Source organism: Cynoglossus semilaevis, chromosome 1 (genome assembly GCF_000523025.1).
Source record: "Cynoglossus semilaevis isolate Cse_v1.0 chromosome 1, Cse_v1.0, whole genome shotgun sequence".
NCBI classification, from domain to species: domain Eukaryota; kingdom Metazoa; phylum Chordata; class Actinopteri; order Pleuronectiformes; family Cynoglossidae; genus Cynoglossus; species Cynoglossus semilaevis.
Window position 1 is genome coordinate 17,136,263 of NC_024307.1, and position 16,512 is coordinate 17,152,774.

At 41.1% G+C, this 16,512-nt stretch overlaps 4 protein-coding genes across 6 annotated transcripts in view; 2 read left to right on the top strand and 2 right to left on the bottom strand.

Moving 5' to 3' along the window:
* Positions 1–3,570, top strand: part of LOC103382553 (uncharacterized) — a 6,873-nt gene extending 3,303 nt beyond the window's left edge. For both annotated transcript variants that reach the window (XM_025055382.1, XM_008315385.3), the window contains exons 9-18: positions 52–290; positions 385–589; positions 695–815; positions 914–1,055; positions 1,268–1,399; positions 1,483–1,585; positions 1,814–2,208; positions 2,460–2,577; positions 2,664–2,733; positions 3,115–3,570. In XM_025055382.1, coding sequence (XP_024911150.1) covers positions 52–290; positions 385–589; positions 695–815; positions 914–1,055; positions 1,268–1,399; positions 1,483–1,585; positions 1,814–2,208; positions 2,460–2,577; positions 2,664–2,733; positions 3,115–3,443 — 1,854 coding nt within the window. In that variant the 3' untranslated portion in view covers positions 3,444–3,570. The remainder of the gene's footprint in view (positions 1–51; positions 291–384; positions 590–694; positions 816–913; positions 1,056–1,267; positions 1,400–1,482; positions 1,586–1,813; positions 2,209–2,459; positions 2,578–2,663; positions 2,734–3,114) is intronic.
* Positions 3,571–4,308: 738 nt separating this feature from the next.
* dtd2 (D-aminoacyl-tRNA deacylase 2) lies at positions 4,309–6,310 on the bottom strand. The gene is made up of 3 exons (XM_008315373.3): positions 6,005–6,310; positions 5,214–5,283; positions 4,309–4,859 (listed from the first exon to the last, which is right to left on the bottom strand). Exons 1-3 carry the CDS (start codon positions 6,122–6,124, stop codon positions 4,546–4,548), a joined length of 504 nt encoding a protein of 167 aa, XP_008313595.1. The 5' UTR covers positions 6,125–6,310; the 3' UTR covers positions 4,309–4,545.
* Positions 6,311–7,883: 1,573 nt separating this feature from the next.
* Positions 7,884–12,311, bottom strand: LOC107989655 (uncharacterized). Its single transcript, XM_025055669.1, has 2 exons — positions 8,307–12,311; positions 7,884–8,267 (listed from the first exon to the last, which is right to left on the bottom strand). Exon 1 carries the CDS (start codon positions 11,734–11,736, stop codon positions 9,607–9,609), a length of 2,130 nt encoding a protein of 709 aa, XP_024911437.1. The 5' UTR covers positions 11,737–12,311; the 3' UTR covers positions 7,884–8,267; positions 8,307–9,606.
* A 325-nt stretch (positions 12,312–12,636) lies between these two features.
* On the top strand, positions 12,637–15,645 carry nubpl (nucleotide binding protein-like). Of its 2 annotated transcripts, XM_008315362.3 has the most exons (11): positions 12,637–12,865; positions 13,387–13,531; positions 13,670–13,704; positions 13,838–13,928; positions 14,022–14,061; positions 14,300–14,390; positions 14,651–14,744; positions 14,851–14,936; positions 15,034–15,154; positions 15,276–15,358; positions 15,482–15,645. In XM_008315362.3, exons 1-11 carry the CDS (start codon positions 12,692–12,694, stop codon positions 15,542–15,544), a joined length of 1,023 nt encoding a protein of 340 aa, XP_008313584.1. In that variant the 5' UTR covers positions 12,637–12,691; the 3' UTR covers positions 15,545–15,645. The 2 variants fall into 2 exon arrangements, with proteins under 2 accessions (XP_008313584.1, XP_016887350.1); XM_017031861.2 differs by lacking the exons at positions 12,637–12,865; positions 13,387–13,531; positions 13,670–13,704 and having other exon boundaries at positions 13,859–13,928; positions 14,022–14,093.
* The last annotated feature ends 867 nt before the right edge of the window (positions 15,646–16,512 follow it).

A 16,512-nucleotide genomic window follows, 5' to 3' on the forward strand; every position in this document is an offset into this window, starting at 1 on the left:
AGAGCGTGAAGTCAGTCCCGTCAGAACTGAACCCGTGTCTGGTGCCTTCAGGTAAACAACATCCTGCAGCGGTTCCACGACGACCGGGGTCATTACGGCCAGGGCATCTGCCAGAGAGAGATCACCAAGAACTTCTACTGGAGCACCATGACCCGGGACCTGGCCGCCTGGATCTCCAGCTGCAGCACCTGCGTCAACAGAACCAAGAGGAGGTGGCTGCGCTGCAGCATCCACACCTGCCACAACTGCTGTGGACCAGTGGAGAGGCGCCTGGGCCTTACCTTCCACACGTATGCTAATACAGTCCCAGTTTGTACTTCTGAGGAAATGTCTAATATTTAAAAGACATTTTCTTCCCCACCAACTCCTGACCCTGTTGCCCAGGTTTCCTCTTCATAACACCACCCTCCTGGACCAGTGGTTGAAGGCCGTCGGACGTCCTCACTGGTATCCTCGCCTCTGGTCATCCATTTGTTCCAAACACTTCACCGAGGACTGTTTTGAGCAGGTTGATAACAAGGTCAGCCTTCGTCCAGACGCTGTTCCCACACTGTTGATCCACAGCAGCCCAGCAGTGACAGGACCAGGTGTGAGTAGACACGTCCACTGTCCTCTGTCTGTCCTACAGCTTTTAGTTCATGTTAGAGTTTGTTTTTAAAAATGCATTTTCATTTGGTCTCCTGTGAACAATCAGGCCTATTTTGACAAGTACGACACAGTGGAACACTACCTCCGTACTCGCACTTATCCCTCTGGACTCAGCTTTGTGGAGAAAAACACATTCAGGAGGTTCTGCAGGAAGTTTGTTATAAAAGGTTGGTACAAAACAGACAAAACACATCCTTAAATGTTTAAGCAACAGGAAGTCTTCAGTTAGACCTGACCATTCACATGTTTTTGTTTTTTTTTTCAGATGATCAGCTTCACATGGCTCACGGGGATCGAGTGCGTTTGGTTCTGAGGAGTCGAGAGCAGGTGGAGGTCGCTCTCAACGACTATCACAACGAGCTGAACCACCTGGACGCCAGCAAATGTCTGCGGCTGCTCAACGAAAGGTGAGCGAGTCTGAGTGGTGTTTATGCTACAGAGAAAATAATAATAAAATTCAATTTATTGCACTCACTTTGAACTATAAACTTTAAAAAAACATAGTTAAAGGTCTAAGGTCCAAGTGCCAGGATCTGCTCCGGACTAGACTTGGAACAGGTCTAATGTAAAGTCAGGTCCAGACGGATGCTGTTTGGCTCTCAGCTGTATTCTTCCACAGATTCTTCTGGAAAACCATGAGGCCTGATGTGATCCAGTGGATCAGTGGCTGCTCCATGTGCAGCAGGAAGAACAAGAAGAAATTGGAAACCTCACTGAGGTCAGACGCTGCAGGATCAGCGGTACTGCTGAGGTAAAGTACAAATACGAGTATTTAGAATGACTTAGATTCACTTCAGTCTGAACAATTTATATCGACATTCTGTTTGTTGACAGTGGGAGAGAAGATGATGAAGATGACGATGGTGAGATTGACGAAGGTAAAGGAAGAGAAGATGATGAAGAGAGGCAGCGACTGCTGGAGTTCACAGATTCACAGGTAGATTTTTAGGTTTTAATCTTTCACTCATGTCCACAATTTCAGAAGTTTGTCCTTCACTGATCAGGCTCTATATTTCAGTTTTTTTATACCTCCATTGTTCAAAAAGAGTTCTAACAAGTCTGCTGTTCTCTTTTTATAGTCATCTGGAAATTTCAGTTTCTTAATGAATTTGAAGGAATCTTAAAATTTCCAAATGTCATAAATGTCCTTTTCTTCTTCTCTAAGGATAAATCTGCTCATCCTGTCAATACCCTCAGCTTCAAGCCAGAAATCACTGTTGTCCTCCAGGATAAAAGCAGGGTCCAGGATCAACCTCAGGCACGGACTCAATCTGATGACCAGGAAGTGACATTTGACCCTCAGGCCACAGTCTCAACACACACTCTGTCTGAGGTTCCTGCGCCACCGGTGAGTCAGAAGAAACGCTCCAGTTCTCAGCTCCATGTTCACAGCAGCGCTTCATGTCCAGCAAAGAGGAGCAAAGAGCTGGACGTCAGCTCCACCTCCTTCAGCAGTGGCCAGGAGCCTGTGGTGGCTGCGAGCACCAAACCCTGGCCCGTCTTCACCATCGCCAGCTCAGCTACGGTGCAAACGGCCACAGCCCCTACAGACTCAAACAGGTATTGCAGCCAAAGCCTACAGGCAGAAGTGCAGCTGCAACTCGTACTGTATATGCTGCAACGATAAAAACAACAGATTTCATGTTTCTGCATTAAGACTTGCATGTTGCTAGGCTACTCAGAGTGTTCCCATTCATGGTTTGTTTTGATCAAGTCAAGTGACTTCTGGGCCTGCACAGCCTCAATTTGAATAGGCCGTCTCTCGATCTCTTGTCTTAGTATTTTCTTATTGCTTTACTGTGTGTGAGCAGCTCAGCGTTACATCAGAAACCCAGCAAGCCTCTGGCTCGGACCATCATCCAACAGTGCAGTCAGGCCAAGGTAAAGGTCAAACCACCTCTGGACGGAGCTGAGGCTCAATGGGCAGAGGTAAAGACCTTCCCTTTAAACTAAACACAAGCTTTAGCCTAATGCTAACGTGCTGTGACTGGTTCTGACTGAGTTTCCTGCTCCAGATTCAGCAGGGAATGGTGGTGTATGTTTGTTTTTACCACGGAGCAACTGAAGATGTCACACATGAAATGGGTACGAGTCTCTGTGTTTATTCTCACTTTCATTCACACTCTACAGTTGATTGTCATATAAGCATGCGTGGTAGTGGAAAAAAAGATGAATCTCAAGGTTATATTTCAACACTTTATGTATACAGTTTCGTAGGCATGTTAGCTAAGAAAGCTGAATCTGAAACAGGCTACAGTTTAGCACTAATCGTTCTTATTTGCAACAGGAGTCTTGCTATACATTTTCAGTTTTAAAAGTTACCATACAATCTTACACTCCATCAGAATCCTGCATGAAAAAGCTTTCTATAATATAAAAAATTGCATGAAAAAGCTTTCTATAATATAAAAATTTGATCAAGTTTTAAATTCCTTCCTTGTCCTGCTTGTTGTTTTTTTGTCACAGCCAACACTCTGATGTCGACAAAATTTTTCCGAAAAACTGCCCGGCACTCTGTGTCTGTCCTCGACCTTCCTGGGAGCGTTTTATTCATCCCCCAGGAATCCCTGCAGGGGGTGCTGTCGTCCGGCAGGAGAATGCAGTACCAGGGCGGCTGTGAGAAGTGGCAGGGAGCTCAGCTCTTCTCCAGCCTGGTGCTCGCCTGCAGGGAGCTCATGCACAGATCAACCAAGTGCACGGACGCAGGCGTGTCCGTGGAGCAGGGCGTGTACGGGCAGAAACAGGAGATCGTCCTGAACTCTGCAGAGCCGCTCACTCACCTGCTGGAGTTCTGAGGTACAGACGTGTACCAATAATATTCCAAAGTCATACTTGACCTTCTTCTGTTCTCTATTGCTGCAGCTGGAAAATTAAACATTACAGAAACTAAAATGTATTTTATTAAAAAAAAAGTTGAATGGACACTGTTTTGCAGAGTTTTTTTTTAGAAAATATTACAGGTGTCTTTTTGTCTTTTCATTAGTCAGTTATTTATTTTGGTCAAACATCTCTGTCCATCTAGATCACACACTCTGCCTGGAAGTCTTTTAAAACCATTTGTGACCTCAAGTGGACAGATGTAACTTTAAGTGAAGGCAGTTTAACTGCACTTAATGAGTTACTCACTGTCAGTCAGTAACTGAGAGTTACTGACTGACAGTTAGCCCTTGTGTAATGTTCATATTGTTGTTACTCAGCCCGTGTTTGTGGGGCTGATGGACCCGTTGCATTTTGTGGCTTTTGATGCCTCACAATCAACACTTTTATGTTAAAATCCTGAACAGATGTGTACCTTATCCCAATTACAAGCAGTATAAACAATATATATGATTAATATTTGCCCTTTACCTTTGTTAGGTCACATTTATATGTTATAGGTATGTTCTGTGTACTTACACTCTGTCCTCCTCCTGTCTAGGCCTGCTGTGTTTGTGTGTGTGTGTAGGTGTGTGTGTGTGTGTGAGTGTGTGTGTGTGTTTGCTACACAGAACATCAATTTCCACACTTCTATTAGCCCCGGGTCCAGTGGACCCGAACATCTTATATGTAATAGAAATGTGTAGGGGGAGTGTATGGTGTGTGGTCATTAAATATGTATTCTGATATATGTTCTTCACAGAAAATGAGCCAAAGCCAGTTAGTCTCAGTTTGAAACATTAAATCATTATATCATTTTTCTTTTATTAAGAAGTGAAAATGGGTCCCACAGAGCCGAACACCACACAAGGGTTAATGATAGTTACTGACAGTAAAATCTGTGGTCAGAAAATGCTTGTTCTGAACTGAAGACCAGCGTCAGCAGGGGACGCCAACAGCACGGCCACCTTTTAATCAGACACTGGCCAACATCAAATCACAAAAAAGTACTTGCCGTTTCTCTTCTCTGCTCGGAGCAGCTCAGAAGTCCATCAGATGTGTGTACGGTCCGTTGGTGTCCAGCTTCAGCACCTGTCTGTTTCCGTATGTCCCGTGTTTCACCATGACTTTGTCCCCGTTCACTGCAGCGATCTCCTCACACAGGGAAACGAAGGTGCTGTACAGCCGTAGACCGTCCTCTTTTCCAATGTTGTTGTGGTACTGCATGCCTCGACTTTTGGCCTTTCCACCCAGCGTTGCCTGAGGGACAATGAGAATGCTGCCGGGAAGGTCCAACACCGACACCATCTTCCCGGAACTGGACTCACACAGCCTGATATTCAGCAGAGTGGACACTGCAGATGGAAGAAGAAGAGGAGACGGACAATGGAAGCTCATTAAACAATGATGGGAGGGATGAGATCAAGTCAAGATCTGGAACCAAATGACTTTGAACAATACAGGCAAGTGTGTTTGAATCCTGCCCTGGTGTGTTAGGCAAATATGAGGAATGTGTGTGTGCTGAAATGACAGTCAAATGTCTGCAGGAGTAAAGATCTGGTGAAATGTTTAAGATATTTAATATAAGAGAAATGTTTCTTTCTTTGTAGAAGACTTCAACGGCATATTTTACAAACCAGACAAGTTTATACGTATATAAACTTTCCCCGTCAAATTAATCTTGAATCTTGATTTCTGAGATCACTGACCCATCTTAGGCAGAATATCATCTGTGGCTCCTCTGAAGAAACAGATGTAAATCACCATTCCTCTTTCGATCTGAAACAATGGAAAAATGTCAACACCAGCTGGTATAAAGTTTATCTGCTGTGGAATACTACACTTTAGAACCTAGATTCTGGAGTTCTGCAGAGCTGGAGCAACCACAGCTTCCTTAGAAGTGTCTTCTCTGACTGTGACCTACACAGATACTTTCTTATTGTCAGTTGTACTAGTAATAACCAAACGCATTTGCTGTAATGGCCATTTCTCATTAACAGATAAAACACAGTAGATAAAACACTGATCTTTGAGGGTGAACTGTATTATTCCTACATTCTACATTTGTGCTTCATAAACTTCTCATGTCTGTCTCTCCCATTACCAACATTGAAAAGTAAATAGTAGTATTTGAATATACATCGTACATCTGTTTGATCACCTACAAGATCTAAAAGGAACAGCAGCTTTATTTGTATTCTTCTCTTTTTCAGAGTTCCAGCTCGGATCAACGAACCCTATCCTTTTTGCATCTTTACTATTTGCCAAAGCGGTTAAAAACTGCTCCACTAGAGGTCCTTTTTGCATCTTTACTATTTGCCAAGGCGGTTAAAAACTGCTCCACTCGAGGTTTCCCAAGTACCGCCAGCAGTATGTGTATTTAGTTTTGAGGACCCAGTGGATCCGACTTTAGGATACAAATATAAAATTGGCAGATAATCGCACTCGTCACACAAGAAGAGCAGTAACATGTTTCTTGGACAGAGAATGGACAACTCACCTGAACATACTCGGCCTCTGATTCGTCGTCGGCCGGTTTCACCTGCAGTGTGGCCTGCAGACACTGCTGCAGCAATGTCCGAGCCAGAGGAGCAGCAGGAGGATTCCCTTTATCCGCCATGATCCGTTTATTGTGTCTTCTGTTTACGTCTAATCACTGTTACAATGCGTTTAAACCTGAAGGTGTTTTAAAAAAAGTGAATTACCATAAAACCCGAAAAGAAACGTTAATGAACAACTTCAAACTTCAGGCACTTCCGCAATTACGACTTTTCTAACGATTTACGACAGATGGTTCAGCGCAAACTGTAAGATACTGTCCTCTATTGGCTGGGAACAGAACTTCAGGTAATACCTTTCGTCCATCCAACCATTTTCATCCGCTTATCCGTTACCGGGTCGTGGGGACTGCAGTCTCCATTTCTGACTATTGACTATTCTAGTCACTATTGTTAATGAAGATTGAAGTGTTTTATACGACATAGATACGTAGATCTGAGATTTTATCCGTAGGTGTTGCTGAAATATACATTTTGCATATGAATTCTATTTGTTTTAATTGTTTATTATTTAATAGATATTTAAGGGCTCAAATTTACCGGTTCGAAAATACATAGAACATAGTACACCAAATTTGAAAGTTCTTTACACAACATGCATAAAATGGAATATAATGAAAACCAATAAATAACAATGGAATTAGAAATGAAATCTGTAAACAGTATAGTCAAAATGTTATTTTACTCACAAATTCCCCGTTACAAAAGTAAATGAAATGGTTCACAATTCTGTTTTTATTGTTAAATATGCACACCCTTAATAAAAGTTTAGGAGGCAGCTCTAAATACAATGTCAAATTCTTTAGAGGGCTGCAGTGTCAGAATGCTGCCTTTGCTGAAGCTGTCACACGAGGTGCATTCAGGTACCATCAGAAACTTGAAATCTGACAATTAGGGCTGCTGTTTGGTTCAGGACAAATGGTTAAAAAATAGCACTTTTCTTTTTATCCTTTTTTCCTCTCTACCCTCCAATTTCCAGACCCCCATAGCGCCCCCTGGGAGTCCCCACTCTGAAAACCACTGCTCTAAACCATCTCCTCTACATTTCACTGCAGTGTGCACAAAGAAATGGAATAGAATGCAGCACATACCTGAACATTATTTCCGCTTCGAATATATTCTCATGTCTATATTAAACTTGTAAACTTGTATCTTATATTAAATCAAGTGATTAAATGAACTTAAATTGAAAACCGCATGCTGGCAGCTAGAGCTAGCTAACTACCTGGTAAGTAATGTCTGTAAGCTGATGACACAATTTCAGACAATAACGCAAGATGCACAAGTGAATAAGGCTGTTACTTCAACTTCGGCCAATAAAAGCCCAGCCTCTGAGTTAACATTAGCTGCCTTTTACTATTAACAGTGCTGCAACCTGAGCTTGAGGCTATAATATTGACATGTTGGTGAAATGTCCCCTGCAGTTTATACTTCTACTGAAGGTTTTTGTTGTGAAGATAGCGCCCTCTTTTGCACTCTTTTCTTTATGACTGAAGCTCTGAACCAGTTTGAGTAGGGATCTGGTTCTGACACTGGTTCTGGCATTTCTTCCTTGTGTGCTGTCCTGAACCAAGGGTTGCCTTGCTGCCAAGCATTTGGGATTTTTTTTGGCTTCTTTACCATTGTCAAAAAAGATTCGTCCAGATCATCAATCTGTGTGTGCTCTGGATCTGGCTGTGGTTCTATCTCTATTTCTTGTTCTGGTTCTTGTTGTGTCTCTGGCTCTGATTCCTGCTCTGTGTTTTCATCAGATTCGATTTTGAAGACCCATGCTTTACCGTTCTTTCTCTTTCTTTGTCTTGTGTTGTTGTCTTCAGTAACTTTGGCAAGCGTCCTTGTTCTTCTTTGCTCAGGTGCCAATGGCTTGCACAAGTCTGGCTCATCTAGGTACTCCTGCTGGTCAAAGGCCTCATCCACTTCTTTGGGCTCAACTCTTCTCCAACGGTCTCTAACTGGTGGTGGTTTTTTCACAACCATCGTTCTGAGAATTTTTTCAAACTCCTTCAACTGGTATGGGTCCTGGTTGAAGTAACTTGAAGGTTTCCATTCCTCCTCGAAGAGACGGTCGAAACGGAGGTTCTTGTCCATGATGAGATTTCTAAGACCTAACTTGTGTTGTTGGTATATGTTTAAGGCAGATGGCATTTGTAATATTGCACTGCTGCTTCACTCTGATTTACTCTTCCTTATGGACTCTTGTGTTACCTGTTATCTCCATTTTCTTTTGTTCCCTCAGTCTGATACCTGTTATCTCCATTTTCTTTTGTTCTCTCAGTTACATTTAGGCCACTGTTTTACTGCCCCCTGGATTCTTCTTCTTTATGGATGATGGTTCCTCCCTGATTTTTTTATATTGCATGGACAACAATTATCGTTCTCATCAACTAGTTCTGCCTTGACATCCATAGTGTTGCATCTCTGCTTCTTTACTTTCGTATCCATAAAGCGATACAGATATCATTATCAACCTAAGACGAGTCTTCATACAGTCCTGTGAGTTTCTGTTGTTTCATGATATCTCACAGGCATTTGTATTGCAATGCTGATACATCAAAGCCACTATGAAATATTTAATGACATCAGTGACTGTCATGTCAAAGTTGTCTGAGGGTTTTAGTTCCACCTTCAATAGTTTTCCTTTGTTAATCGTACCAAACCCCATTGGAGAAGTTACCAACTTTTGGTCATAACTCACAGTTGACTCTCTGCTGCCTCCATCATTTCAAATATGTTATACTTCATTACATGGATTTTAAAAATGTTTCATCCAGATTGTCCTCAGTAACACAATCTCACCAAATAAGCAGCAGCTTCTGTGTCTGTGAACCAAAATGCACATTTTCTTGTGGATGGGGGTGTGGTGGGTGGGAGATTTACAAACTTTGATGAACCAAAAATGGACACCTTCAAGAAAGTGTTAAAAAAGTGAAAAAAATTATAAAATAAAAAATAAGTACCAAAGTATAAACTCTTTTAGTTACTCATTTTTTTTATTGCCTAAAAGCTGGCAATAAAAAAAAGACTGTTGTGGGCAAACTATTGACTAGGTGAGCCACACTTGTCCTAAAATTGAACAGGAGGGCCGGGTCAGGAGATAGATGATGTTATCTACCAGATAGATGAATCGTTGGTGTGAATTAAAATAAATAATAAAAGTCATAATAAGCAGGGAAAAGGCAGAAGTATAATGATAATATAAATAAATTATATAATTTGGAAAAGTTTGAAGGCCTGATTAAAAAGCTGAATGGGCCGGATCCGGCCCCCAGGCCTTAGTTTGCCCATGTCTGTAATACAGAGACAAATAAACCCTTACCAACACATTGGATAATTTTAATGGGAGATTCAAGTATTTTACATATGTGGATGTTTATAAAATAATACTAATACATTCAAATATTTGCTAAAGTTGAGCTTAGAAGATTAGCTAAGAAGCTACGCTAAGTCTTGGCTGTAACTATTTGAGAAGAAGAGAGTTTTGTAAAGCAGCTACTTCTTTTTTTTTGGCTACACTTTCTTCCCAAACTTTTTTTTTTTTAAGACTCTAGATTGGTGGACATCTCACTCTGTTGGTGGTATCCCTCCTCCCTCTTCTTCTCTTGTTAAGAAATGTGGCTTTCATCCTGGAGCTTTCTTGGACTTTTTCATCCATTATGCAGGGTTTGTCCTGCTCCCACTGGCATCTGGATTGTTCTACAATAGCTGGAGAGGAACAAGTCTTTGGTGACGAGGTAGTCTTTCCTGTTGAGTTTACAGATGCAGTAGGTTCTGGCCGTGCAGGTGACGCCCTTTTCTGCATTGTTTTCTTCTGTACTTTATTTTTGAACCTGTTTACGTAGGATTCTGTCTCTTGCTCATCGTTGTTTGCTGCCCTGGACCAAGGGTTGCCTTCCCGCCAAGGGTTTAGTCCTTTTTTAGGCTTCTCTATCAGAGAATCATCCAGGCGATCCTGCTGCAGTCGTAGTACCGTCTGATCTTCCAGTTTCTCTGCCTTCAAAGGTACAGATTGACAGGTCTTTGGTGAAACTGCAAACATGTCAGTCTTGTCCAGCGTCTTTGTAGACTGTACAAATGTGAAAGGTTCTGGTCTTGGAGGTGACACTCTCTTTTGCATTCTTTTCTTCTGTACTTTACTTTTATATAGCTCTGGCTCTGGCTCTGGCTCATTCTCTTTGTTTCCTAGGTTTTTGGGTTTCTCAGTTGAAGAAAAGCATTTTTGATCCAGGCCGTTCTGCTGCAGTAATATGAAGGTTTGGACCTCAGGTGTCTCTGCCTTCACAAGAGCTGGAGACTGCCAACTGTCCTCCGTTGACTCCACTGATTGAACTCTTGCTAGAGGCTCTAGTTTTGGAGGTGACATCCTCTTCTGCATTCTTTTTTTCTGCCCTTTATCCTTGAACCTGTTTAAAGACAACCCTAAATTTTCGTCGTCGTTTTCTGCCCTGGACCAAGGGTTGCCTTCCCGCCAAGGGTTTAGTGCTTTTTTAGGCTTCTCAAACAATTTCGAGCATGTTACTTTCAGGTCATCCTTCTGGACTGACAGAACTGACTGATGCACAGATTTCCCTGTAGATTTCCAGTTCTCTGGTATTAGGACATTTCTTTTTGACGTCTCTGCACACTGCACAGGTACAGAAGGATTTGGTCTTGGAGGTGACAATGTTTTATGCGTCATTTTCCTCGTTGTTTTACCCAGAGACCTAAGTTGTTCTGATTCTTGCTGTTCTTCATCTGGTGCTCTGTACGATAGTTCCATCTCTTCCTGCTGCAGAGACAGAAAAGTCCTATCTTTAGACATCTCTACTTTTGAACATGCTTGAGCTGTGGGTGATGTAACAGTTCCCCTGTGCGAGTCTACAAATTGTTCATGTGCTTGACGTTCTACTCTTGAAAGTCGCACTCTCCTCTTCATCCTGATTTTCTGAACTCTGGCTTTGTACCAGTGAATGTAAGGGTCTGGTCCCAGATGTTGCTCGAGACCTTCTTTTCCTCTGTGTGTTGTTTTGAACCAAGGGTTGCCCTGCTGCCAACAGTTTGCTACATTGGCGGGCCTTTCCATCAATGATGAGTAGATGTCATTGTGTGACAGATGCTGTAGCTCTAAATGATTAAGTCCTTCTGTAAACCTTGGATCAGGAAAAAGAAACATGTTTCGCTTTTGTACTTTTTTGGGCTTCCTAAAGGAAGTGGCACATGGTTCAAGCATGTCATACTGCTGCAGTGGCTCAGGTTCTGGCTCTGTTTGTAGTTCTGGCTCTGATTCCAACTCTGCCTCTGGATCTGGCTCAGGTTCTGGCTCTGACTCTGGATCTCCCTCTGTATTTTCTTCTGGTTCCATTTTGAAGACCAAAGCTTTGCCTTTTCTTTTTTTTCGTCTTGTGTTAGGCTCTTGGAAAACCTTTCCCAATGACGGGGCACTGGTTTGCTCCAGCTGCGTTGATCTGCACAATTCTGGGTCATCGGTATCATCCAGGTAATCCTGCTGATTCAAGGCTACATCTAGGTCTTTGTGCTCAGTCCTTCTCCAGCACCTCTTGACTGGTGGAGGTTTTTTCACAACCATGGTTCTTAGGATTTTTTCAAACTCTGTTAACTGGTACGGATCATCGCTGAAGTAAGTAGACGGTTTCCACTTTTCCTCGAACAGAGGGTCAAAACTGAAGTTTTTTTCCATGCTAATATCTGCTACTAGGGTTAGAAATGTAACCACGGTGAATTTGTAAATTTAAAGAACCAATATAGATGAAAATGTTTAATAGTAGCTTTTGTCTACTTGGAAAATATTAACTCACATCCATCCATTTGAAGAAAAGAAGATGGTGATGCTTCATTTGCGATACAGTTACTTTATTCACATTTAAGCCACATGACATTATAAAACTCAAAACCTTTGTGAAGACATAAAAGCCACAGTAGAGTTTTGGTTCACACGAGAGGCTTTGATGTCTTTATGACTTTAACTAAAATAATACCAGTAGAGGAGTGAGCATCCAACTAAAACTCACCAGCATCCATCCAATGAAATAGAAATACCTTCCAGCCAGGCAATTGTAAAATAGATACGTTAAATGCAGCCTGAAACCTGATATAGATTCTATGGTATTAAAGTGTTGTGTTCTTCTGCTCTGTTTCATAATCAGACTGTCATAGTGAAAAAATAACTTTATTAAGTGTATATTGTTTGATATAATTTTTGCAGAAGAATCAGCTGTGTTTGTTTGTGTATATACTGTCATTGGCTCACTAGTTTTTAAAGAAGCTTTCTCTAAACCTTTGTCTGTGTGATTAATTTAGCTATTATTTAGCATTTTCTCCATGAAAACTAGTTGTTGATTTGTAAAATAACAAATCCTCTTAGACCAATGTCCGATACGTTTACATAGTAAAAACATAGTGACGTTTTCGGTCAATTGCTGGTTCCAATAATGTTTTAATGTGTTTCTATGCCTTCTGTGTTTTTCAAAAACTTTTGAGTAGTAGTTTGTAAGCTTGTTTGCGGTTGTCATCCCTTTTCTACGGGCTCAAAAACTAATAATAAAAATAGATTCTGACGCATATTTTCTTCTATTGTGTGGCGTTCTGCGGCTGTTCCCATCGAATAACTCTTATGCGCAATTTGCGCAAATGTGATGCGCACGAATCAGCTACAGCAGCACAGGAGAAGGAGGGACATGGCTCACTTCACCTACAGCAGAATGTCGCATTTATTGAGATTTTCCGCAAACAACGCTTCAATTTTAAGAACAGGCCTAGAACGAAAGGACGCAGCCGCATGCTGTTTACAATTATTTCGCTGTCACCAGGTAAGAAACGTCGAGAATGTTTTTCTGACCGGGCTAAGCTAGCTAAGCTGCTGGACTGCAAATTTACCACTGCAGACAGTTGCAACAGCAACCGGAAATCGCCTTTGGCTTCAAAGTACAACCATAAAAAATATATAGAGATTAATGGAAACTCTTAAGACTTATTTAGGATATTTAAGTCAATATAACGTACTAGGAGAATGTCATATTTTTTTCCACATTTAATTTTTAATGTATTTATTCAGAAGCATATATTTGTTATTATTGTATTTATTCAGAAGCATATATTTGTTATAATTATTTTTTTTTAGTGTATTATAAAGAAGCGGACGTAGTTTGTACGTGTTCGTACTTGACGGCGCACAGAATTCATATTGAGAGTCGTCTGGGACATTAAAAATGCAACGAGTCAACTTTTTTAGTCTTAAAATGTTTTGGTCAACCCTAGACAGTTGTCCTCTTTACCACATGGCTCTTTGTCATTATTTCATTTTGTTTTAATTTCTGTTGCTTTGTTGCAGCGATCAGTGGACAACAAGACTTTACAGGAGAGACAGAAGCAGCAGATGGCCAGAGGTCTACCAAAACTGAAGTCCATTCCAGGAGTTAAAGAGGTCATTGTTGTAGCTTCAGGGAAAGGAGGTGTAGGCAAGTCCACCACTGCAGGCAAGGCATCAAATATTACACTGTTTATCCTTGTGTATTTTTATTCTCTTAACTATTGCTTTAAATAATTATTAAATCCACTTTCAGCATCATCACTTGTCAAGATTTGGTGCTAATTTGTTGATTATTGTCCTGTAGTAAACCTGGCTCTGGGATTAATGGCCAATGACACGGTAAGAATCTATCATTATTGACTAAGGATTGGTTGTAATGTCATTGATTTTATTTTAATAAAGCTTAATGTTAGGAATAATAATCACAATAATACCAATCCAGTAATTTAAATATATTGCTTTTTTATCTCAGTCAAAGTCTGTGGGTCTGTTGGATGCCGACATCTATGGACCATCAATTCCCAAACTAATGAATCTGAAAGGAAACCCTGAGCTCACTGACAGTACGGAACACACTCACTGTTTTTTATTACATACTGTATAGTATTAAGAGGTGAATGACAGATTTTAAGAGACTCTGAATGCCTCTCTTTTAGACAATCTGATGATCCCGCTCACTAACTACGGAATTCCATGGTGAGTCTTTCCACATGGAAGACAAGTTTTAGGTTGGTTGGTTTCTTTGTCAAAACTGTTGACATAAAAGGAAAGATGTTTCATATCTACTAATTTTCTTACAAAAACGTTCTGAAATAAAATAACTTGAAAGATAGACCTTGACCTATTTTATGTTTACATTCTACTTGGTCATGATCCAACTACTGTTCTTCTGTGGGCCTGTTGACACCTTTCATGAACTGTCTCCGTCTCTCAGCATGTCCATGGGTTTTCTGGTAGAGGACTCGGCTCCGATCGTGTGGCGAGGACTTATGGTGATGTCAGCGATGGAGAAACTGCTCAAACAGGTGAAACAGATCTCTGCCCAATGTTTTTGGTCAATTGATCAAAACAAAATGAAATCCTTTGGATGAAAGAAGGAAACAGGACATGCCTTTGTACTGTATATCATCTGCTCAACGACATGTTGTATTTGTGTTTTGGCATCAGCTGAGGCCACTGAGAAAGTTCTGTTTGACATAAAAGGGTGAAACTTTAAAAATTAAATTTATAATGATCTACAGTGTCAAAAATATGACCTACATTGTCTATATCTGTTTGTTTGCAGGTAGACTGGGGTTCCGTGGACTATCTAGTTGTGGACATGCCTCCAGGGACAGGAGACGTCCAGTTGTCCATCACCCAGAACGTCCCAGTTGCAGGTCAGGGAAAAATAGTAGCTCCACATACTTTATTGTCAAAAAAGCTCAGGTCAGACTTTTTTTTCCCCTCATGTTTTGTGTACCTCTGTGTATGTGCCTTTTCCAGGTGCTGTTATTGTCTCAACACCGCAGGACATCGCTCTGTTGGACGCTCGCAGGGGAGCAGAGATGTTCAAAAAAGTCAACGTGCCGGTACAGTGTCCTAATATTTCCTTTCCTTTTCACATCTCTCCCACAGGAGGTCAACTTTTCTCTTCCTTTATCTCCTGTGTTGCTGATGTTCCTGCAGGTTCTCGGTCTGGTGCAAAACATGAGCGTCTTCCAGTGTCCCAACTGTAACCATCAGACACACATCTTTGGCTCTGATGGAGCACGGCAGCTAGCTCACACTCTGGGAGTCGAGGTTTTAGGTGACACACCCAGTCGACCTGACTTCAAATTTCCTTCAAATGTCTTGACATTAGTTTCTTAGTGGTTGTATGTAACTTTTTTGTAATCCTGAATTTTTTTTTTTCATTCATCCTCATACAGGTGATATTCCTCTGCACCTGAATATCAGAGAGACATCTGACAGAGGACAGCCTGTGGTCGTCTCATGTCCAGATAGTCCAGAGGTCTGGAACATGAATTTAATAAACAGAATTTTTATACTATCCAGGTGGTCCTTGGTTTACGACACCCTTAACCTACGGTTTTGTGTTTACATCGCCAGTGTTTTTGTTTTGTGTGTGTTTTAGGCAGAGGCTTACAGGAAGTTGGCCTCCTCTGTTGTCCGCAGACTACAGGAAGTGAACACTTGATGGACAGATGTGAAGTCACCTGACTTATTTGTTTTTATGATTTTTACTGAGGAAATGTTAAATATATATCACAATTCAATAAAACTGACATATCAAACTTCTATGCTCTTGATCTTAATGGATGTTGACATGTTCAGTCTTTGTTCAGTTCATGAGTAAAAATGTTAATTAAAATGTCCGTAAGTTTTTTACTCTGATGAAAAAGGATAAAAACACAACATGTAAATTACATAGAACAGCAAACACGCCGAGAGACTATTCACTAGATAATATTCACTAAAATGTTGTTAAATGGTACCTGTAGTTCTGTCACTGGACAGCAGAGGGCGCTCATTGCTTACGCAGTCATCACAACGTTAGCTACTCGATATAACACAAGATACACGAGAATACGCGACAAAACTTTATCTTATTTTTTCATTGTGTGTTCATTGTGTTCTGTTTTTGCAGTTCACTGTTGAACAAAGTTTCAGATCCGTTTAAAAAATGTAACTTCTACATCTTAGCTATCCTAAAAAAAGATTTTGTTTTTACATAAGTGACGCATATTTTTGCATTGTTATTGTGTGTGTGTGTTTTTAGCATGTTTTTTAAAGGTTTTTCCACATTTCTCTGAACTTTCTTTAAACTGTGTCCTTGACACTTAAAGTCACATATTTTATCGATGGGCCTTGGTGAAGCAGAGTGAATGGTGCATGAAACAAAACACATTTAAAATCACTACACACACACAAACACACACACTCCTCCTTGACCTCAGCCCCCTGTGCCTCAGCTTCTCCTGTTGCCATGACAACATAGCTGTCAGTTTGTGGTTGGATAAACAACAGCAGCTGGTTTCAATTATGCTGAGTCACTGTGTGTGTGTGTTGGAGCAGCACCCCCACACAGCTCCACTCAACTGTCTGATTATCTGGGGGGTGTAGAAAGTATAAACTCTGCTTGTCTTCTCCTCCCCTGCATATTCT

Excerpts from the sequence above, each read along its gene's own strand:
- dtd2 (XM_008315373.3), bottom strand. The coding sequence starts at position 6,124 with ATGGCGGATAAAGGGAATCCTCCTGCTGCTCCTCTGGCTCGGACATTG. Across the intron at positions 5,284-6,004 it reads CAGAGGCCGAGTATGTTCAG|ATCGAAAGAGGAATGGTGAT; the intron begins GTGAGTTGTCCA and ends CCATTGTTTCAG. Across the intron at positions 4,860-5,213 it reads TGATATTCTGCCTAAGATGG|TGTCCACTCTGCTGAATATC; the intron begins GTCAGTGATCTC and ends TTCCATCTGCAG.
- LOC107989655 (XM_025055669.1), bottom strand. The coding sequence starts at position 11,736 with ATGGAAAAAAACTTCAGTTTTGACCCTCTGTTCGAGGAAAAGTGGAAA.
- nubpl (XM_008315362.3), top strand. The coding sequence starts at position 12,692 with ATGCGCACGAATCAGCTACAGCAGCACAGGAGAAGGAGGGACATGGCT. Across the intron at positions 14,937-15,033 it reads TCAAAAAAGTCAACGTGCCG|GTTCTCGGTCTGGTGCAAAA; the intron begins GTACAGTGTCCT and ends ATGTTCCTGCAG. Across the intron at positions 15,359-15,481 it reads CATGTCCAGATAGTCCAGAG|GCAGAGGCTTACAGGAAGTT; the intron begins GTCTGGAACATG and ends TGTGTGTTTTAG.